The sequence below is a fragment of the Ceratosolen solmsi genome, unplaced genomic scaffold, assembly GCF_000503995.2.
Source record: "Ceratosolen solmsi marchali unplaced genomic scaffold, CerSol_1.0 scaffold17, whole genome shotgun sequence".
NCBI classification, from domain to species: domain Eukaryota; kingdom Metazoa; phylum Arthropoda; class Insecta; order Hymenoptera; family Agaonidae; genus Ceratosolen; species Ceratosolen solmsi.
In genome coordinates this window covers 1,419,371-1,443,701 of record NW_011948445.1, presented here as the reverse complement: position 1 = coordinate 1,443,701, position 24,331 = coordinate 1,419,371, and the positions used below count along the sequence as shown (strand labels likewise).

General features: G+C 25.3%; 2 protein-coding genes across 2 annotated transcripts in view; both read left to right on the top strand.

The window, feature by feature from the left end:
• The window catches only part of sotv (exostosin glycosyltransferase sotv), a 31,798-nt gene extending 27,029 nt beyond the window's left edge, over positions 1 to 4,769 (top strand). Inside the window, exons 5-9 of the mRNA XM_011504458.1 lie at positions 41 to 221; positions 285 to 451; positions 1,695 to 1,838; positions 3,336 to 3,464; positions 4,507 to 4,769. Coding sequence (XP_011502760.1) covers positions 41 to 221; positions 285 to 451; positions 1,695 to 1,838; positions 3,336 to 3,464; positions 4,507 to 4,728 — 843 coding nt within the window. The 3' untranslated portion in view covers positions 4,729 to 4,769. The remainder of the gene's footprint in view (positions 1 to 40; positions 222 to 284; positions 452 to 1,694; positions 1,839 to 3,335; positions 3,465 to 4,506) is intronic.
• Positions 4,770 to 7,573: 2,804 nt separating this feature from the next.
• Positions 7,574 to 22,965, top strand: Spase22-23 (Signal peptidase complex subunit Spase22-23). The gene is made up of 6 exons (XM_011504457.1): positions 7,574 to 7,727; positions 7,805 to 7,970; positions 10,331 to 10,404; positions 11,023 to 11,111; positions 18,840 to 18,943; positions 22,806 to 22,965. The coding sequence occupies exons 2-6, from the start codon at positions 7,828 to 7,830 to the stop codon at positions 22,933 to 22,935; spliced, it is 540 nt and encodes a 179-aa protein (XP_011502759.1). The 5' UTR covers positions 7,574 to 7,727; positions 7,805 to 7,827; the 3' UTR covers positions 22,936 to 22,965.
• Positions 22,966 to 24,331: the final 1,366 nt, after the last annotated feature.

Here is a 24,331-nt window from a genome sequence, read left to right as displayed (position 1 = left end):
ATATATTTTATGTATAATAATAATATTTATCATTTTTCAGGAAATAATATCTCCTGTATTTGTACCTGTAACAATTCCAAAAAATGATGGATTTACAGCAGTTATTTTAACATACGATAGAATTGATTTATTATTTTTATTAATTCATAGACTTTCAAAAGTTCCAAGTCTCAATAAAGTTTTGATTGTATGGAATAATGAAAAAAAAAAACCACCGCAAAGTAAGTTTTATTTATTTTTTAAAAAATTTAACAAAAAATTCTTTTAATAAAAATATTTTTCAGTTTCAAAATGGCCAAAAATTTATAAACGTATAAAAATTATACAAACAAAAAAAAATATACTGTCTAATAGATTTTATCCCTTTGATGAAATAGAAACTGAAGCTGTTTTATCAATTGATGATGACATAATTATGCTAACTGAAGATGAAATTGAATTTGCTTTTGAGGTAATACATTATATAAAACGAACAATATATAATATAAGTTTTCAAATCAATATTATAATTAAAATTTAATTTAATAATTCACTTAAATTTAATTTATTAAGATAATATCAAAATGTATCTTGTGTGATTGAAAATTGTTTCTGTCTATTTAACTGTCAATTGACTGCATTATATACAAATATTGCACATACATTTTTAATGCATATTAGTCAATGTCAGAAGGAGAAAAAATCTTTATTAACAGATTTCTAATTAAAACAATAATTGATAAAAAGAGGAAAATACTTTCACCTGAAAAATAGTAGAATTATAGAAAATTAATGCAGTATAAAGTAAAAAGAATTAAACAATATATTCAACATTCTTACAAAAGTAACATATTTAGATTTTTCATCTTCCAGCAACACGATAATTATAAAAAAATTATATTGTTTAAGAATTTAAAAAGAATTTAATTATGAATTTAAAAAATTGATCCTGATAAGTTATTTTTCTGGTATGTACTAAAATTATACTTTAATTTGAATAAAATATTAAAAGTTCACTGTTCTTTAATTCAAAATATATTGTACTTTAATTTAAGTAGAATGTTTATAAACTCTGTAAAATTGCTGACTTACTTTATATTATTGCTTATATATATTATATATAATTATATAATAATCAGATAAGTAAATAATTTGAACTATGCAAATTTTGGTTGAAAACTCTTATTTCTATTTCAATGGATTAATTATAAGTTGAAAAAAATCTATAAGATTTAAGTATGATAAAAAATATTTTTTCAAAATAGTTACTAGTTGAATGAAAATTGTATTATTAGTCAATTATACATAATTTTTTTGCTTTTATGATAAATAGTTATTTAAATAATGCAAAGTTATGACAATCTTGCAAAAATTGAGATAAATCGTAAATGTGCACATACAAAACAAGTATGAAGTAATTTTGCTAAATTATTTTTTTTTTTGCTTTAATTTTGCTTAAATTTTACTTTAATGACGTATGGCGAAGACGTTATTTTACAAACTTTAATCAAATAGTAACTAGGATATTAAATGAATCAGTATAACTGTTTGTAATGAAATGCTTAAAGTACTATAGACAATTATTTGGAAAATGAAGCTTTAACAATGAATAAAGATTCAATGCAACTATTTAAAATATTTGTTATAAATATATCTGTAATATCATTATATATCTTGCATTAATATGAATTTAAGTTATTTATTAATTTATTTAGGTTTGGCGAGAATTTCCTGACAGAATAGTTGGATTCCCATCACGGACACATACTTGGGATAATAAAACAGCTTGTTGGAAATATGAAAGCGAATGGACAAATCGTATATCTATGGTTCTTACTGGAGCTGCATTTTACCATAAGGTTTTCATTTTTCAAATTTCTTAAAATTACCAAAATTTTTATATAATTTTTTAATTGATATTTATTATTTCAATTTTCTATACATTTTAACAAATAATCAAGCTTTAATATACCTTGTAAAAATAGTTTATTTTTTCATAAAAAAATTACTTTGATTTGATGTTAATTGATGTTATGTGAATTGAAATTCTTAAAAAAAAGAATAATGTATAAAATCATTACCTAATACAATGTATTGCGTAAATATATTAATTTATTAAAATAATAATATTTTAAACGAGTTATCATGAAAAATTCAACTCAAATGTTGTTTTCTTCCACAAAGTGAAAATATATAAAATATAGATCCGTATTTTCTTCAAAGACATCTACGATTCAACGAGTAATAATATGAAAATTTAGTTATAGAATAAAAGTACATTATAAAGTATATTAAATAATAAAATATATTCTTTTGTTCTTTATTAATTTACTTATGTAATGTATAATTATTATGTGTACTCATTTCAACTTTGGAGTAAAAAAAATGAATTTTAATAAAATTCTTCATTATACTATTAATCAAATTTAGAAATTCGGCAAAAAAGACTTTCTATATTGAGGAAAATTTATGGGATATTAATAAAATTTATAAACTATATCCAATTGAGTATATTTAATTTTAAGTTGTGATTCGCATTTTACTAAATAATAATAATATCTTTAAATAATAATTATATAGACAATTATTATATTAGGCATTATATTACTATATTATTATTATTATATTATTGTATTTTTATAGTATTATATAATATATAAACCCCTGATTTTATCGATATTTTATTTTTGGATACATTTTAATATAATTTTGAAATGTATGTAAATACTTTAAATATTATGTAACGCCGATCTTAAAAAATATTTGTTTTGAAACCTTAATTTTAACCCCTATCAAACGTTCAAGAAATAATTCCCATAAATCGCTATGCAATAATATCGCAAAATAATCATTTGAAGTGGTCAACATAATTTTAATTTTAAACTCAGCTATTTTTAAAAATAGTGTATCGATGAATAAAAATATATACAAATATTTTAAATGTTAATTTAAAAAAAACTAGTTAGGCATTATTTAATAAACAAAATCATAAATTAAAAAGAACATTGAAGATTTTGTAATTATTTAGTATACTTTATTAGTGATTTATTGAAATATTTAACTAATTTTATTATTTTTAATATGATAACGTATAAATAATAAAAACTAACTATAAAAAAGTATAAATAATAAAAATTTAGTTTTTAAATATAATTTTAAAATTTAAAATGAATATTAGCTATAATAACAATTAAAATGCGATGTGATTTTAATTCGATAAGTTTATTACATACTTGTATTATTTATTTATACTTCAATCCATTTTTAGGAACATAATTTATAATGCTTCAATATTTATTTAAGTATATAACTAAAAATAAAAATTCAAATTTTCTGAAAATTTTAATTTGTTTAAGTATTGGAATTATATTTATACTACCAAATTACCAGAAGTTATTAAAGAGTGGGTAGATAAACATATGAATTGTGAAGATATCGCTATGAATTTTTTAATTAGTAATATAACGAGGAAAGCTCCTATTAAAGTAAGTAAACAAAAATATTTTAAAGTATTTTATTGATATTTATATATTTTATTATCATAACATTTTATATATTTTTTTTAATAATCATAATTTATAATTAATTTGAATTATTTTTAAATATTAATGTCCAAAATATATTTACTTATTTTCGTATACGAAAGTAACGGGAAATCACAATTGCGTCTTATGCTACAAAATTGTGTTTAAAAATAAAACTGCAGAAAAATGAAGTATAATTGAATATAGTCTAATCGAATTAGATAATCTTATTCTATATTATAAATAATTTATACTATTTATACGAATACCTTTTATAGTAATTAATTTGATTGTATTGAATGATTATAGAGAGAAAGATGATTAATCAGCCATTAAAACTATAATTCCAATATTTGAAGATCGTTCCTTGTTAAAACATCAAATCAGATATTTTTCGTATTATGCGAAATATAGTAATAATTTTTAAGGTGTTTAATGAACATCTCTTGTCTTATATTAAATTTATATTGTTTAATGTTTTTGTGAAAAAAGTTAAATAATAATAATAGTAATAGATTCAAATATTTTATTAAAATAAGTCTCACAGAGAATCCTATATTTTAATATTAAATTTGAAGTAGGAGTAAAAGTACAAAAATATAAAAGTATATTAACACAAAGAGATCAAAATAAAGAAAATAAATTGTGTTTAATTATTCATTTTTTATGACAATGTAAAAACCGTTTAACTATAAGTGATTGTAGATAGGCAGAATAATAACATTAATTATTAATTTATATATATGTGTTGAAATTTATGCTATGATCTTTTATTTATTATCAATTAATACCCTTTTCGTTCCAATTCTTTATATATTATCATATACATATTATACAAATTATATAATAAAATAGATGTATATCGTTATATTAATTTTATTTTTAAATTGAAAGAAGAAATAAACTATGTTCTGACAATAATTATTATATAATAACATTCATTTAATATTTTAATATTGTTAATTATCCTATTTATTTTTAATAGAATTATTTTTTTTACAAGGTTTCGGCTAAAAAAAAATTTCGCTGTCCAGAGTGTGTAAATACTGAAATGTTGTCTGCAGATCTAACGCACATGGTAGAAAGAACGCAATGCATAAATCAGTTTATTAAAATTTTTGGATATATGCCGTTAATATCTGTAGAATTCCGTGCTGATCCTGTGCTATTTAAAGATAATTTTCCAGATAAATTGAAACGTTTTAATAATATTGGTAGCTTATGATTGAGTTACCTTAACAATACACTAAGTTGAATATGTATATAAATAATATTGTAATTTTTACTAATTATTTTATTCAAATGTTTATTGTCTAATTATTTATTTAATAATTGAAATTCAATTGAGATAATTAATATATATAATTATAGAATATTATATAAAATTAAATGTGAAATTTTAACAAGTTAATCTATATAGATTATTATATTTTGTAACAGTGTAGTAGAATCTTTGATATACCAACTTTCTTATTAATGTCCAATAGTATGATAAATTAAATGAAACATTATCTGTTTCATGCAGTGATTATGTATAACTGAAACACTATTCAGATGACGTAATACAAAATAATTCATTTGTTGTAATAAATTTAGTATTCGATATATGATTGTTCAAAACTGTTACGATTTCTTGGCTCGAACTTCCGATGTTTCGATAGCTTTAATAATTTGCCGCCTGCCCTAACAGATGCTTGGATGGGAGACAAGTGGAATGGTTGTAGAAATGTATCGTACGTGCAAACTTCGTTAACATATAGTTTATTGATAGTTACATTAGTACTCTTATATAGGATGTGTGGCCTGAAAGTGTATACAGTAAAAATGGCTTGTAGCTGTGAAAGCTTATACAATGAAAAGTGGCTTCTGCTAATGTAAGGATTAGCAAGAATATGCTTCTTGTAGCCGTATAGTTTCTCGTAATGCAGTCAGTATCCTTGACTGCTTGTAAGTTATAACACGGTTGATGATTAAAACGTGTATTCCTTGGAATGGCTTAATTGCGTGAGTGTAACTGGGTGACTGGTGTATGACAGAAAGCAGTGTCTGAATAGCATAATGACTGATAACTGTTTGACTGAATAATTTACAATGAGTGTCCAGGCGCAGTGTGCTTCCCTTAAATATCCGCGTGGTAGCTTACTCAGCTGGCAACAAAGCATCGGTGTTGCTATACCGATATCTTACGTAAAACGCAAAACAAAAATCTCTAGAAGTTTCGAGAACTCCAAAAAAAACAAAGCTTTTGAAATTTGGAGAATTTCAAACGTCGTTTCTATACGAAGACCATATAAACATTGTAGGGCATTTGAACAAATATTTTAAAATTCTCGTAGCCAAATAGGCTCGGACTAGGAATTTCGAGAGCCAACGATCTTGGAAATTGCTTCAATCCTGAACAATTACCTTACTACAAACTTGTTAGAATTATGTGAGATAGTAATTAATAAATCTAGTAATTTTAAAAATATTTATGTAGTTACGATAAAATATAATATGTATATAATAATTTCTAGTTTATTTATATTATCGAATTGATCCTTAATTAATTTTATTATCCCATTACTATTTCATTAGAGATCATTTTATTATTTGTACTTGCTGTGATGCTCTAATTACAAAATAATTCTAGTGTAACATAGATACAATAAAATTAATGAATTAACTATGATAAAATTTAAATTTAATTAAATTAATTTATGAAAACTGAATTAATAAAAACTATTTGATTACGAGATTTATAAATTTCAACAAAGATTTAGTTTCATTTTATTTGATTATTGGTGTATATTATAAATATAAAACGTAAATAATTAGAATTGATTTTATATTTTATTTATTTTCATAATTCTTATTTTTATGAAAAAATATTTAATATAAATATCTAATAATTTTTGTTTTGTGTGTAATCGTATATTCATTTGTGAATGTAAATTAACACAATAAAGCGACTAGTATTCTATTTAATTGAATGCAAAATTGCAAAATGAAAAAAAAAGAATTTTGAGTCAATTTAATATAAAAAAAATACAATATATTGAAAATTGGTAGTAACAACAATATAAATTGAAAATTTTAATCTAGCAAAATATAAAATAATTTGATCTGAAGTATTGCTGGCTCCACTGGAGAATGCTCATTTAAACAAAACTATTCTAATTTTGAAAATGTAGAATTATTTATAATATAATTAATATAATATATAATTAGACCAAATAGAGTTGAAAATAAGAATATAATAATTTATTAGAATTATATAAATTTACAAATTGTAAAATAGTTGTTAATAATTTCCTTGAATTTTATTTCATTAAATTATTTATTTTTATGTTCATTAATTTTTATACCATTAATTTGAATAGGGCACAGTAGTCACTGAAATGTATTAAGCTTTAATTTACCATATTGTTTTAATTCAATTTAATTTAATATTGAATTCATTTTAATGAAAGATATATGAAAGAAGAGATAATTGCGTAAACTATTTATTCATATCCATAAAGCTTAAACAATTATTGCCATGAGACTAGTAAAGAAATTTTATTTCTAAAAATATTTAAAAAAATAAAGCAAAAATCTAACTTATTGTTTGTGAAACATTTAATATTGTTATATATATTCATGTGAAATATTTCGTATTTGAATAGATAGAAAAATGAAGCGAATGCAATAATAAGTATATAAATAATAATGCGGACTAATTTTTCTGTACTTTAATTGAAAATTTGCTCTTTAATAAAAATATTTATAAATGCTTTCTAGTAAATGGACATGGAAATTAATAATATTAACTATGATTTATTATATTTTAAAATAAATTTTATTATGTACAACCTTATAGAATGAAATCACTCTTTCAAATAAGAAATATTTGTGTTCGATTTATAGAAAATATTTTATTTTTACGTAGAGTATGGAAAATTGTAAAATAATAAAAAATAAATTTCTTTTTAACAAATATTTTATTTTCCCTTGTATAAATAAAAAAAATATATATATATATATGCATATATAAATAAACATATATTTTATTTATATTTTGTGCGTCACAAGAACCAATGAGATAAAATGTTCTCTCATATAATAACAATAGTTGAATACAGTAATACATTAATTCACTGCGTAGCATATGTTTTACACTATAAAACCGTATTTAATATATATGCCAAAAAATCCTATAATAAAGGCTACAATATTTCCCAATAATTAATTGGAAATAATTAGGTTATTTTTTAAATTTAAATCATTTTATTAAATATCGTGTTACATAAATATATATTTATTACTTATCTTTTTTTTAGATTGGTTCGATTAATCATTAGAAATGCATACATTTTTAACACGAGGTAATGCCATATTAGCATATACTTTAAGTGTATCTGCTTGTCTTACATTTTGCTGTTTTTTATCAACTGTTTTTAATAATTATAAAACAGAAGCATCTATAAAAACGGTCAAAATATTTGTGTAAGTCATTATTGTATAATTAATATATCAAATTTGAAGATATAAATTATACTAACATTTATTTATTAAGAACTATGATTTTCTAAATTAAATTTAAATATAGTAATATTTTCTAATTGCCATGTAAATAATCATTCTAATCTGTAAGTGTAACTATTTCTTATTTAATTATTTTATATATTCATATACTTATAAAATATAATTAAAAAAACAACAAACAATATGTTAAATATAATTACCTTACATTTTTTATAAATATATATTGAATGTTTTGTATTTATTATATATTTTTTAATGATTCTATATTGTATATTGATTGTGTTTGAAATACAATTTTAGAAAATTTATATATATAATTCATAAAGATAATACAATATTAATAATGAATCAATTCTTTTTTTAAGTTTCCAAGCTATTAGATATATTTTAAAGTTAAAAAATTATTTTGGTAGTATTTTTATAACCTTATAATTAATATAAGGTAAATTAGATCCAAAGGCTTAATTAATGTTCAAAATTTATAAAATTTTGATTTGAAGTAATAATATGAATAATTTCTAATTCACTTATATCAACGTTTAACAAAATTTTATATTAAAAATTTAAGTTGCTACAATAATTGTATATAAGTGAAATAGATACAAGAAATATAAAAATTATAATTATTTTTATTATCTTCAACACTATTAATCGATATATTTGAATTTTTTTAATAGATCATAATTACTATATTTCAATAAAATAACAAAAAATTTGAAATTATATTATCTCAAATATTTTATTTAATTATTTTAATTAATGTACGTTTGATTACTAATTTTCTTGATAATTTTACAACTTAAACTATCTATTTTTAATTTATAAAGTTTTATTAAATTAATAATAATATGTTTTATATATATTTGTAAATATATTATTTAATATTACAATAGTTATTTTCTTTTAAGTTTTTATTATTAATTATCAAATTAAAAAAAAGACTATTTGTTATTATATATTGATACTTTACATCAATATTTTCAAAATATTGACAATGGTTTGTTTATTAATATATACTAAGAGTTTGGATATATGATATTATTTATCATCATAACAACAATTATTTAATTTTGTATCAAATAAATTATAAATTTAGCTCTTCAAAACATTATTTTTAATATAAGGAGTAAAGCAACCTTTTTCATCAATATTGTGTGTACAATCAGAATGTGGTACAAAGCATAACAAATAAATCAGTTTTCTGTTACTTAGATGAATTTATTTCTTGACTTTTTAGTCGTATTTAAAGAACCTTTTATAAAGATTGCAGCTCCTTGATGGGGGTATTAAACATCTAATTAATTTAATAATTTGAATGTTTCAGTTTATTTTTGTGTATTTAAATTATAAAACAAATATATAGAATAATTAGATTCTGATTAAAAAATAATTATGAAGTATGTAAATATTGGTGAACCTTTATTTAAATCTATTTTCTAATTTTTTCTAAATCCTAATTATATTTAATTACATTAAAATACTAACCTAACTTTTTAAATTTAATATAATTATATATTTTTGGTTTTGTATTACATTGTCTAAATTGAGAAGAATATTAATTACAAATTTATAGTTACAAGTTAAGGTTAACGTACTCGTTATTTTTCAGTTTGTAAAATAATTTCAAATGTTATAAATAATTTACTAAATTTTAACAATAATGTATTGAATGTTGGTAATGAACATGATAGATCAAAAAAGTTATATATGATAAATATATAGCAATTATATAGTATTATTTCAAAAGTAGAGTATTTCAAAAGTATTAAAAAAAAATATTTCATGAAACAATTGTGCCTTAATATCCATTTTTTTCAAAATTTTTATTCAAATTAAAAAGATTGATTTTAAACAAACTATATATAAATAATTAAGATGTAAAGTAATATTTACTATATTATAACATCTTTTAACTATTCTGAAATTCGTATTTGCATAAGTGAACTTTAAAAAGGTATTAATAAATAATTAATATCTATGCAATACTAAAATTAAATTGAATTATATAGATTATCGATTATATATAATCTGTATTTTATATAATTTATATATGTAAATAAAATATAAAATAATAAAATGGTTGTAGTTATTGAAGGCCTGTTTATAATTGAATCAAGGAATGTTACAAGATATTAATTATATTAATAGACATTAAATAATGAAAATTATTTATATAAAATTAAGATAAGCCATTAAGTTTGAGATCTATCCTTTCAATAATTTTTTTCTTTTAATTATAAATTAATAATTGAAAATATTTAAAATTACATCGAATCATTTCATAAATGCCTTTAATTTTAATTTATTCATATTTATTACAGAAAGAATGTTCCTGATTACAGTGCATCCAGAGAGAAAAATGACTTAGGATTTTTAACATTCAATGTTCAGACTGATATCCTTTAGTATTAAAGTATTTAATTTTACTTAAGTAATTTACTTCTACCATAATAAAATTATACATAAATTGTTAAAACGATAAATTTTCGTTTTTATATATATTTACAATTTTTTTTAATTTAAAGTTATTTCATTTACCTACACTTTATTCTAATTATAAATTTAAGTTATTAAATCATTAATTAAAGAAATGTTAAAAATGTAATATACAAATATTAATTAAATATAATTAAATATAATTAGAATAATAAATTCGTTATTAGATCTTCATCTCGTAAAAATATATTATACTTATATATATAAATTGACTGAAAGATGTACAAGATATATAGATTGTTTTAAAAAATAAAATAGAAAAAAATAGAGATAGAGAGCAGGAAGATATAATTCGATTAAATAATATTTAATTTGAACCATTACTATTAAAAGAAATGCTGTATTAAAGGTAAAACTAATTTTGCATTTATTAAGTATAAAATTTCATAATGATATGTTTAATAACAATTATATTATTTAAATAAGGAGATTTATATATATAGTTTTTAAATTAAAAATGATTCTAATAACTTATACAAATAATTTATTTTAGCATCTTTTCCTTAATACAGCATACATTTAACATCATTATTTAATTGGAATGTAAAGCAGTTATTTATTTATGCCATAGCTGAATATGAAACAGATTACAACAGTATTAATCAAGTAAGTTTTTTATATATAAAACATTTATTTGATAAATATTATACAGTTATTTCTATGTATTTTGATTATGTTTTGAATTATAAAATTTATAATAAATTATTACAGGCTTTAATTGTTGTTTAATGATGAAGAGCAAACCAGAAATTATATATTGGATTTATTAGTTTCTTATATTAATACTGTTGCAATAGAAAAACATAACGTAACTGAAACAAAATTAAATTTCTAAAGGTTTTAAATGTTTTAGATTGAATTAGTTAAACATTTTTTAAATTTATAAAATACAAATATTTTTTAGTACGAAATTTTATAAGAATTATTTTTTCAAACTGGAGTAAGGTATATAGGCATACATTGCACAGTCATGTTTAAATATACTTGCACTTATCCGCTTAGTTTCTATTCGCTTTTTATTCCTTATTAATCAATTGATTTTATTTTATTAAAATAAAATAAAGTAAAATCAACATAAGTACCATAACATACAGTAGTTTAATAATACATCAATATTATGTAAATATAGTTTAACAATATTTTAAGAATAAACACAAAATTATGAAATGTAAATTTACATATAATGTAGATTTTGATTTGGACTTTAACATTTTGTTTACAATCTCTTTGAATTATTATGTATTAAAGTGCCATTTACGTATTTTTTTGTTTGTAGAATACATTTCAATAATGTATATTAATATATGTTCGAAATTGTAAGAATATTCCCAAGTCATTAGACATTTGGAAAACTAACTATTAGAGTTCCGAAAAACCAAGTCGTTAAGCATCTGGCAAAAACAAGTCATAAAAATATAAGGAAAAACCACGTCGCTTGTCACCTGGAAAAAGGATATTACAGGGAACATTGCAGTAAAGGGCGCACAACGCATACGCTGTTGTCAAATCTAGGCACATGTGGCCCGGATAGTGAAGCCAGAACGTGCCAAAAAAGTGCCCCTCATGGTGATGATGCAAGTAAGAAGCGCTCTAATTGGAAACGCCATGAAGGAGGCAATTCGTAAAGACCACGTGGTGGCCGAAAATGTCTTTAAGAAAGACGCCGGCAAGGCGTAACTGCTTCTTCTCAAAAAAGAACGCCAAAGAACAAGGATGTAGACATACATAGTAAAGACCAAGAATTAATAGGCAAAGACTAGTCATATCCAACTCACAATAAGTGCAAGATAAGTGCAGATAAATCATACACTCGCAGGAGTACAAGAAAAGGAAAAGGGAACAAGAAAACAGTGGTCACAGAGCGCAACATAATCATAACCTATATGGAGCCGCTCGAGGAAAATTCAGCAAACAATACAAAGTATAGCCTGCAAAACACAAAACAGAAACTACAAACTGCCGCACGATGCAAAGTCTGCAGACATCACGAGTTGCGGTCTAGAGCACAAAATCTGCAAAACTCACAAGGTAAAAGTTCCATTCCTTAATAACGATAGAACTGTAGAGCGATCAAGCGCACATAATGAGCAAACGCATAAGGGGCAAGTTTGGTTCCCACAAGATAGACTTGCGAGGCGCCGTACGCGGCAATATCTGCAGACTAAGATGAAGTACCACCAAGAGCACACCTGCAGAGCCCACAAGGTAAGCAATAAGACAATAACAACGCAAACTCAAGCTACTGCCACGTTCCACTACACAAGGAAACGCGGTGATTTACGACCTTGTTCTTCTACGTGTACATTTACACCACTACGCGCACCACATGAAGAGGACCAGGGGAATTACGCCCTCCATTCTATACATGTAGTACATGTTACCATCACGTAGCAGCTATAAAGGAACAGCAAGACAGATAAAAATCTATCATCAACACTTAGAGTTATTATAGTGTAATTTAACGGAATGACAGCAATAAATACAAATAAAGAAAAAAAGTATTTATTATTTAATACTTGCACTATCCTGTCCACTTGCCCGCGATCCTCCCATTAACTATCTGGGAGTTTCATCTAACTGCAGATATTTAGCCCTCCTAGCCGGGTACTCTATTTTTAGATAATATATGCAGATACAAAATTGATATTTATATCTTATTTATTAAATACTCTTATTAACAAAAATCTAACTGATATTGTACAAAATGTATTCACCTTTCTGGTTTGTTTTACCAAGACCGTTTCGAAGGATACAAATTGATGCCGTTGACAACTCGAGAGACCACGGGTGTTGTGTGATAGCGATGAAACGTCACAAGTGGAAGGGATATTATAATGATACAATATAAATATGGCTGATGTGTGCTGTTTATTCTGTTATTTATTCGATGACAAGGCTTGACTAGTATTACTATTATTAATTATTGAAATAACTCTTGTGGTGGATTAATGCACACTCATCTATGCAGCGTGATGGTTTGAATTTGAGCAGAATGGCGCGAAGTTTGATTCGTCGACACTCGCTGTTTGGATGAGCACGTGCGTAATTGAGGTTATGGTATTATAGAAAGCAACACATATAATTGTTGTTACTTGAGATATACTCGTATCGTAGCAAGCATACCTTGTCCTGATATTAGCGTACTGCAATAAATTCAGATAGAAGTAAGAGTTTGAAGGGCTTTTACCTCATGAAGGATACTGCTGCGTATTGCGTCTGCTGCGAGCGTTGAATGGCACGCTATGAATTCATAAGCGTCAGATTTTTAACTAAGGTGAAGGTAAGGCCGGCAAGCCTCGCATCAGATGATGCGAACTTGGCGGCACGTTTGGAATTTATCCCGCACTGTTTCTCTGGGCAGAGCCTCTTCGCCCATAATTGCTTGTCGATGACATAATCTCTGAATCTCAGAACTTGATGCGTATTGTATTGGTGATACTACTTACGAAGACTAATCGTCGACTTGTCTTCGGACTCCGATAGGTGGATATTTCTTCGATCCTTTAGAACGTGTAACGACTGTTTCTTGAATTACGTTAATGAGGGGATAGCCTTCGTTCCTTTTGGACTTGTAATGACTGTTTTTTGAACGACTTTCACACTTCGTTGACACTTTTACGTGACAATTTTACGTGGTGATGAGAGTGTGTGTACTTTCAGTAGTGTGAGGCGTGATTCCTTCTTTCCATGATAAGTGTTGCTGTTGTAACCGATACTTACTAAAGGAGGGCTTGAGTCGCTACTCCATTAGTCGTCGGTGTGCGTGAGAGCCGCCGCTGTTGGTGTGGTTGTAAGGAACGTGCGTGTTGCCGTTGCTGTTTACGTAGGCGTGGGCCGCCGGTATTGGTGTGGTTGAAAGAACGTGCGAGTTGCCGTTGCTGCTTACGTAGGCGTGGGCCGCCGCCGTTGTATCTATGTTGCGATACGTTGGTATATGTGTAGTTATAGTTTCGTTAATTTCACTCTTAAATTATGTTTGCACTGGCGCTTTTTGAATATAAATTTACGTTTAAATTTAACGAATTCTAATGGTGTGGCATCACTATTGGGTTGTTGAACTCCTTGATGCTTACGTACGTGAATAGCTACAGTGAGTGATACCTGTAGTGGTAATGCTTGAAGTCGTAGAGACTGCATGATTAGTACTAGCACAAGGGAAATGCGCGTCAAGCGCTGCTCTTAAATATTCTCATAGGAGCTTGTGACGCCGGTAGCACAACGGTGTCTGTTGGTATGCCGATTTTTGTCGTGACGTCAGTAGGATATAGCCTTGGAAGGTTCGTCGACATTGCTATTCGGAATTATAATCGTATATTCGAGTTTTCAGCGTAGCGGAATTTCCCGAATTCACTAAATTGTGTTTATAAATGTAAATGTCCGGGAGCTTATACCTCTCCCACTTTTGGATTCCGAGCAGATATGCACTTTCTATGATTTTTGTATTTTTGTTCTAAAAATTATTTTTCTTGTTTCCGTATATATATGATATATATATATATATATATTCATTGTGTCGAATTTAAGTGTTTGTTTTATTTCTCGAACAACATTCAATTTGTGTTCAGTGAATTAGTTTCTCGCCATAGTGAATAGGAGGAAAAAGGCTTAAGTGGAAGGGCTGAAAAATATAATGTAACGCGTATCGTGAGTGAACATATTGTTTATTCTGGTTTATGAATTATAATAATATTGCAGTGTTGTTGGTTGCTTCTAGTGAGAGAAAGAATTATTCTATTGCAGTGGTGAGGGTGCCGTTGCCGTTGATTCTATGGAGATTAATGTGGATTTTCAATCTCGGTTTTATGTTAATGTAACGATCAACATGAGTAGTTGACCATGCTCTTCAATGAGCATGGGAAGATGGTAATGTTAATGGTAATGGTAATGAATAAGACTTCGTTGAGAGTGCAAGCATACTTAATAGAAGCGGATACGGTATTCACTGAGGTAGTTGTAATGTAACTCGACCATACTCCAAGTGAGAATGGGAATATAAGAGTGTAAGTAACACGCAAGAAAATTAAATCATAAATTGTTCCTTCAAGGACGGAAGGGACTTGTCACGAACCTTGAATGTAATTACATGTAGAAGGTGAATGTACGGTCTCAGCCCTGCTTGGCTTGAGAGCATATTGCGTTACCAACCTTGAACGGCTGAATTCGAGCCTCGACAATGTAATTACATGTAGAAGGTGATCGCCCGGTCTCAGCCCTGCGTGGCTTGTCAAATCCTAGACAAGTAGTATTCGAAATTGAGGGATTGTTTTATGGCTCGAACTGCCAATTCAATATTTCAGTGGATTAGTCTTTCATTGTAGTGATAGCGGGAAAAACCACAAGAGAAAGGGCTGAAATATATATAATGTATATTCTTGAATTAAAACATCGTTTATTCTGGTTTATTAATTATTACAATATTGCAGTTTTACGATTGCTTTGAGTAAAAGAGAGGAAACTATTCTATTGCTGTGGTTAGGTTGCTTCTTCGTAGTGGTGGTGATGTCATTGATGTTATGGGATCTGTGCTGATATTGTAAAGATCAGCATGAGTAGTCGATCATGCTTATCAATGAAAATGGGATGATGGTAATGGTAATGAGTAGTGCTTAGTAGGGAGAGTAAATGTACTTAAAAGGGGAAAATACTGTGGTTTCTGTGGTAGTTGTCACGTAAATCGACCAAACTCCAAAGGGAGTATGGGAGTATTAGAAAGCTAGCCACACACAAGAACAATAAATGACATATCTTCGAGTGCGGAAGGACTTCATATTATGAGGTTATAGTCGACTATTTGAGAGATTGTAGTCTTCCCTTGACAATGTAATTAAACGTATTGGGGCGAACGTAAGTTCTCCGGCCTGATGGGTCTGAGAGAGTGTATTGCGTCACCTGTCTTGGCAGACTTTATATGAAACGTGATTCGAGCATGGATGACTAGCTTGTACAAATAATAAAGAGGATGTACCTTGTGAACTACCGTCAGGGTATGCTGTTTTAGAGGCATGTCTACCGCATGTTATTGATTACAATCTCAATGGCTTCACTGTTAAATTACTAACCTGTTATTGCAGTTTCTGGCAATAATACACGTATATATTGTAGGTTGATTGCAGGCATGCGACTAAGTTTCGTAGTTGTAGGTAATAACTGATACTAGATAGATTTGAAAATACACTGGTGGTAACAACAGATGAGTGAACAAGTGGTAGAATTACGGTGAGCTTCGGTGCGTGACGAGCTGCTCTTAAATATTCGCGTAGCAGCTTGCGAAGTCGGCAACAGCACTGATGCTTGTTGCTATGTCGAAAATCTTAGTGACGTCAGAAACGAAGTTCTGGAATATTCTAGAAACGTCTAAGGACATAGCCTTGGAAGGCTCTAGAAGTTTCATCGGCGTTGCTATGCGGAAATATTGTAGTATATTTGAATTTAAGGCAAAGGGAAATTCGCAGAGTAGGTGAATCGTGTTTACAAACATGAGTGTCTGCGAGCTTGTAACTTTCCCAATTTTAAATTCGGATTAAGTTGCTTCAATCCCGAACACATTGTAATGTATACAAGTTAGTATTAAATATTTTTTCTTCCATTATATTTAAAATGTTATCGTATTTCGTAATATTATTTGTTCTAAAGGTTTTATGAAAAATTATTGTTTATAATTAATATTTCTTTTTTCAAGCATTTTTATTATTAAAAATATAATTTTAATTTAATATATTATAAGATCTTCCATTAATTCTGTTTAGAATTAACTAAAAAAAACCACTAGTTGCTATGTGGGACAATGCGTGGGCAAGTGGAAGGGCTAATGCACTGATTCAATAATTAACATATATATTTTTTATTGTTGTTTATCCCATTACTTTTAAATTTAGGGATTATTTTTGAAGAGGTTATAAATGAACCCTTATTGTTCTCAATAATAAATGTGGCGTTGAGGTGCACTTCTATTGGAGAACCAGAAGGTTGTGAAGTTCCTGATCCTCTGGACGTAATGGCCTAGATAGTGATTGACTGTGAAAAAGTATAGATTATAAAACTATCGTCACTTCTTGAATATTGCCACTTGAGAATTATTACATACGCTACAGTTCTTATCTGCGTCATGATTCTGGCACGTGTTGCAGTTGACTCTAAATAGTGAGCCGTGGTTTGCTGGTCTTGCGAAGTGAGCATGCGCGGGAAGCTTCTTGTACACTAACTGCTTGCAGTCCGTGTATAAATAGGCCGTGAAGCACAGAATCGAACACTAATGATAAGACTTACTTGGAAGTTGTAGTGTGACCTCTGTTTCTCTTCACAGGCATGAATGGGAAGCTCCTGGGGCTCTAAAGGCTTGACGAGACTTAATATAACTGAATTATAAAGCACAGAAATGGAAACTTTACAAGACTTAACTGATTGACTTTTCTCTTTTCCTCCTTCATGAGAATAAGTCGTGACTTTTCGTGAGAATAAGTGTTGGTACATTGCATTTGTCCTTTTGTCTTGTATCCAATGAGAGCGCGACTTTGGGCAGCACGATTGATCATGCTTGCCTTCATTTCCACTTCCGTCCGGATTTAGGCTTGCTAACATGCTAAATCGGGAAAGTATATGAAGGGGGGGTGCATCTACTATTGTTCGTCTCTCCCTTCTCTGGGACTTAGTGATATGGTAGGCTCTCTGGGAGCGCTGTCGATTGGCTAACACGATCGGCAAAATTCAGTGTAGTTGAGAACAATGAACGCAGTCTTAAAATGCCGAATATGCACGTACGCCGATTGCTCGTTGTCGCACGTGGGAAGTTTTGGGTTGCAGTGAAATTTAGGAAATGTTTTTATGGTCAAGAGTTTACGTACATCTGGTACTTTCAATCGTTCTAGCATAAACAGATTCGACACGTTGCCAGTAACCAGCAAGGTCATTAACAGGTCAAACAATGAACGCATTGGTAATGCGAAGTAACTAGCATGACTAATTAACGGGGTTTTTCAGATGTACTGACCTTTTCATGCCTCCGACGTCCGTGAGAGAGTTTTCTTCAAGCTTTACGATGGTGTGTAATAAGTTTAATGACATTCTAGCTTAATATGAAATGAGCAGGAATTTTGTTAAAGACTAACGACAATTTAATGATGTTGTTTTGCCAGATGTTTTATTGCATTGAAAAGAGGTCTCGCAATTTCGAACAGAGTCCATTATACAAATTATAAATATTCTTCAATAATACTTTCTTTTAAATTATCGATATTCCGATATTAAAAATATATAATTTTATTACATTTCATCTTCATAATAAAGTTATTATGCTTAACGTAAGTTCATCTCCGTTTCCGTATTTTCTTTTTTCAGATAATTTTATGGGATAAGATTATTTTACGTGGCGATAATGCTGTGCTTGATTTCAAAAATTTAAATACAAAATACTATTTTTGGGATGACGGAAATGGTTTAAGGTATTTAAAAATGAACAAAATATTTTTTTTATATACATATAATTCTATAAACAAAATATGTATCGAAATTAGTTATTAAAGTTTTTATCAAAATTATTATTTATACTTACTGCAGTTCTTATATTTTAGTTATTTGAAATATGTCCGTATATTTTAAATAGATGAAAATTATCATCAACTTTTATAACAATATAGGTTTAATTTCGGTAATTATAATTTGTATAAAATTTATCTTTATGTACAAATATCTGAAGGGAATTATATAAAAAATTAAAATAATAATACAAAAGCTCATATGCAAGTTAAGAGTTTTTAATTGTATTTTGTGAGTTCATTTCATTTCTTTTTTAATGATATATGGTAGATCCAGAGAAATTTTTTAATTGAGTATTCTAAAAAAATATCAAAAAGAAAAATGTTATCAACATAAATTCGTAAAGAGCTTTAATGAAAACATTGTGTAAGCTTCACTAAAATTAAAAAGGCAATATTAAATTTTGTATTGATATTTTTGAATATTTGGATAATTATAAAATAAAAAATTATAATGCCTAATATATAATTAAACAAATTTAAGTATTGTAAAATAATTAATAAATAATAACGGTCATTATAATATCACTTTTGATAAAAGAATACTGAAAGTGCAATCGCAACGTTAGGCGATATATTATAATAAAATACCAGGACATGATACTTATAGGCAATTTAATGTTGAAAAATTACTAATAAGCTAAATTATATTATACTTGTTTAAAATACATGTTTGTCTAATCTCTTGTCATTTGTTTTGTATTTAAAATTAACACTGTTAAGATTTTCAATCTACATTTTCACAGTTATATGTTTATTGTTGTTGATTACATTTTCCAAAATAAAATTTTCATCATTCTATTCGTTTTTTATTAATAAATAGAAATCTTGAAGAAATTTTGTTTTATATATTTAATTTTATGGTTAAAAATTTTTTAAATTATAAAAACTTTAAAGAAAAGCTTTTTCCATTCACTTTTTCAAAAGCTCATACAACATTGATATATGTTATGGAATGGTATATTAATTTCAAATTGGCGTCGCTTTAATGAACAATAATTTAAAAAAATATAATCTTTATGAAAGTTATTTTATTTGGACTTTTTATATGTTTGAATTAATTATCATAATTAATAATCATAATTTTATATTTATTTTGGATCATTTAACTATATATAGGTTAAAGCAATAATATTAAATACGAATGAATCTTATCTAAGATTTGTGACTGACTTGAATCAATCAAATTCACAATAAAGACTTTCTTTTAATTTCTGTTTGTAAAATATTAATATAATTTTATGTAATAAATGGCATAAATACTCAACTAATTGATTTAATTATGTTTTTTGTTAAAAGTGTTCAAATTGTCAATTATTAATTTATATATTTATATTATCATCCTATTCGATCTGTTTTTTTTTTTATATTTCTTTATGATTGTAAGTACTCAAAGCTCTCTTCATTATGGTGCATTTATTGCTTTTATTTTATTTAGTAAAAATACAAATCAATTACACATAATTATATATAAAATCTAATTTTATTTAGTTTTATTTGTATTTGATATTCTGATTCTATTGTACTTGGTCATCTTTAATTATTTATAATTAGTTCGAATTAAAAATATTTTATTTATTTTATACATTTTAGAATGTAATAAAAAATTGTTGACATAAGAATAAATATAATATAATACTTTTGAAAAAATTGAAAATATCGTTTAGTTGCCTATTTTTTAATAATTATTTAATATATTTAAGATCTAAAGTTTTTTGCCAAATCATTTATGAACACTTTGAAACGATAACTTGCACACATGAAATACAAATCCTATATTTTCTAGCTCCTACAATCTCGCTTGCTTTACATGGTTTTAAATAGATCACTCGTGATTTTTTAAATAATTATAGACTAGAATATTTTTCATTAAATGAATTTTCTTATTTTAAAAATTGTGTAATTTAAAAGAGCGTAATTCGATTCCTGTGTTCCTATAATTAATTTAATTAGTTTCTCATTTTATAACTAAATCACACTATTTACAAAATTCAGATGTTCAATATTTCTTCACTCTATACAATAAATATTATTACTTCTGATGTAATTTTTTATATAAATTGAAAGATTTTTTTAAATAGCTATTTTTGTTTGCATAAAGAAACTATTTTATATGTAAATAAGTTTCCTAGTCTAGAAATATTTATTCAAAATTAATATTAAAGTATACAATGATAACAAAGATTAGAATATTCATTATATTCTAAAATTGAATAATACAACAAAGTATTTAATGCTGTTATTAGTAGTTTATATAAAAAGTGCTGTTTTTCGAAGTAGCAATAGAAAAATATATTGGTACTTATAAAAATGAATAATAGTAAGCTTCGTAAACAATTGCTACAAGATTTAAGAAATAATTTGGAAAATAAGATTGTATAAATACAGCGTATTTCATAAGAAGTAATGACAGTTTAAATTATTATGCTCGATTAATATATAGAGGAGTCTTGGAATAATATATCTAACATTAAGTTTATTATTAAAGAGTTATTAAAGACTTATTATTATAAATACTACAATACTCTATTTGTCCAAATACAATCATGATATATAACTTATTAAAAAACGAACTCTGAATGATCAAAAATATTTTTTTCTTATTTTTTGATTTCCATTTTTCTTAAATTGAAAAAGAATATGTTAATTATGAATTGTAATTTTCGTCATTGTTTTTTTTTAAACTTTTATTATTTTTATTTTTGTAATCTAAATTTATGGAATTTCCATAATTTTAGATTTATTTTAGTTGAGAAGCTAACGAATGAAAACATCTTTATTTGGTACAGGTGTTAACATTTTTTTATTTAAATGAAAATTCTATTATGATGTATAAAAGTATTCAATGAGCTTTCTTAAAATTTATCAACTAATAATTAACCAAGTTACATTTTAAAGAGTAAACGAATATGGTGATAAGTGTGTTAAAATTACTTTTTTAAATTAACAATTACAATAATAGTAGTTACATAAGGCATAATAGTTATCCAGCTATAATTAAATTTATGTAAATATTGTTAAATTAAATATTTAATAATTAACGAACTATTTTATGAGCTTTAATTTAATAAAATATAGGTTTAAATTTATTTAATATGTTATCAAAATTTTTATACAAATTTATATTTATATTTAGTTTGTAAAATAATTAATTTATATATTTTTTTCTGTGGTTCTATAAAATTACATTTAATATAATCCAAAGATCAAGTGTTACTGTAATTAATTGATTATTTAATGCTTACTTAAAATAATCATTTTCATTTAAGTTAATATATTTGTATTTCTGTAATATTGATTGTTAATTATATAATTACCTTTACATTATTTTGTATTAAAAGTAATCTCATTGAAAAACAAATAAAAAAAAGCAGCTGTAAAAAATGCCATTTGGCATGATTAAGCAAATACTTGTTTTTTCATTTATGATAATAATTTATAAATTCATTTAAATTCATTCATTAGTAATATATCTAATTTTGAAAGATAAGGAATGTTTGCATTATTATAGTTTAAAATAATTCAACGATTTGGCAAAAGTATTCATATTATTGCTTTAAAAGTATTACATAAGAATGTGTAAAAATATATTAACATTTTAATTTGCCGATGTTATCCTTAATATATAGATAAATAGATAAAGCTATTTGATTTGAATGTTTGTTAATTGGAAGATTTATAAATACATATATGATTTTTTAGTTTTAAGTTATATTTATTTATTTAATTTTTGTTGATTATATAAATTTCCAATAATTTTGTATTACAGGGGGAACAAAAATATCTCATTATATTTATCATGGAATGTAGTTCCAAATGCAGGACTTTTACCAAGTGTCAATGCAATTGGTCGTCATAATTTTGCATTCCCATCAGAATACACAACGTTTCGTGTATGATTGAAGAAACTAAATCAATGTTTTTAAATGGTACATTGCTATTATAGTTGTACGTTTGTATTATAATAAAAATGTTTTAGAATTTTTTTTATAAAACAATTTGAGTAACTTGTTAGATTGAAATTATTAAAAAATATTTAAAAATTAAAAGTATGTTTTTATAAAAATATAAACAAATTATGAAATTATTGTAAAATAAAAAAAAATATATTCCCAATTTTTGTTTAATTAATACACTATATGAAACAATCATATTCGAATATTTACTTCAAGATTCTTATATAGAAAAAAAATTTAAATATGTGCTATTCTACTTCGACAATATTCATTGTTTGATTGTTAATATTTGGATTAGTTTATTTTTGCTTTTTTAGATTATAAACTTATCAAGTAATGAATGCATTATTGCATTTCAAATTTTACAAAACTAAATGTAAATATTTAATTTATAGTAAAATCAAAATCATTGCCGATTGTATAAAGAATCTTTTAAAAAGATCTTAAAATTTTTAAAATCTAAAATCTGATAAAAAATATAGAAAATTACATAAAAGTTTATCAAATATCGTAAATTGATGTACAGAGCAATAATTAAGTTCATACACACAATTGGAGATCAAAATATTCTTGCCAAAGAAGCAATCTGGCCCACAATATATTAAATAACATTTTTATCCTAAATAAGTCTTAATAATTGTAACAAGAAATTATAACAATCTCAATTAGGTACAAAATCAGATCTTAAAAGAACATAAGATCACTTGTATGTTTATAAAAATAGGAAAATCTTCAGTGATAGAAAGAAAATGCATTTATACTGTATTTAATAAACATAACTGAAAGTTATCTTAGCATTGAAGTTGAAAAACGAATTTACAAAAATTATATTGGTATATTAAAAATTTTCGAAATTTTAAAACTAGATATATTTAATATTATGTGTTCGAATAGGATATCACAATTTACTTAATGCCTTGCATGTACATTATAAATATGAAAATAATTGATAAAAAAAAGGTTTTATCATATTTAATGGTTATAATAAAATAAATAAATAAAATCCTCCAACTTTAAATTTATTGAAAATTATCTGGATTCTAAGAATACAATTCGTGACTTATGTTTTATAAACGAATATTATGTACAAGAATTGAACGAAGATATTTAAAAATATACTTGAAAAAAAGAAATTTTTAACTGGAATTCTTTTAAAAAGTTAAAATGATAGATCAATTTGTTCGAAAATTTTTTTAATTGACATTACAATTAATACTTTCACAAATAATTCAATTTATTATCTCCTTTAGAAATATATAACAAGTACAATTTTTAAATAAAGGCTGTGTTCAGATAAAAATAAAAGATATCAATAAATTTTTTTAATATCAGAAAGTTT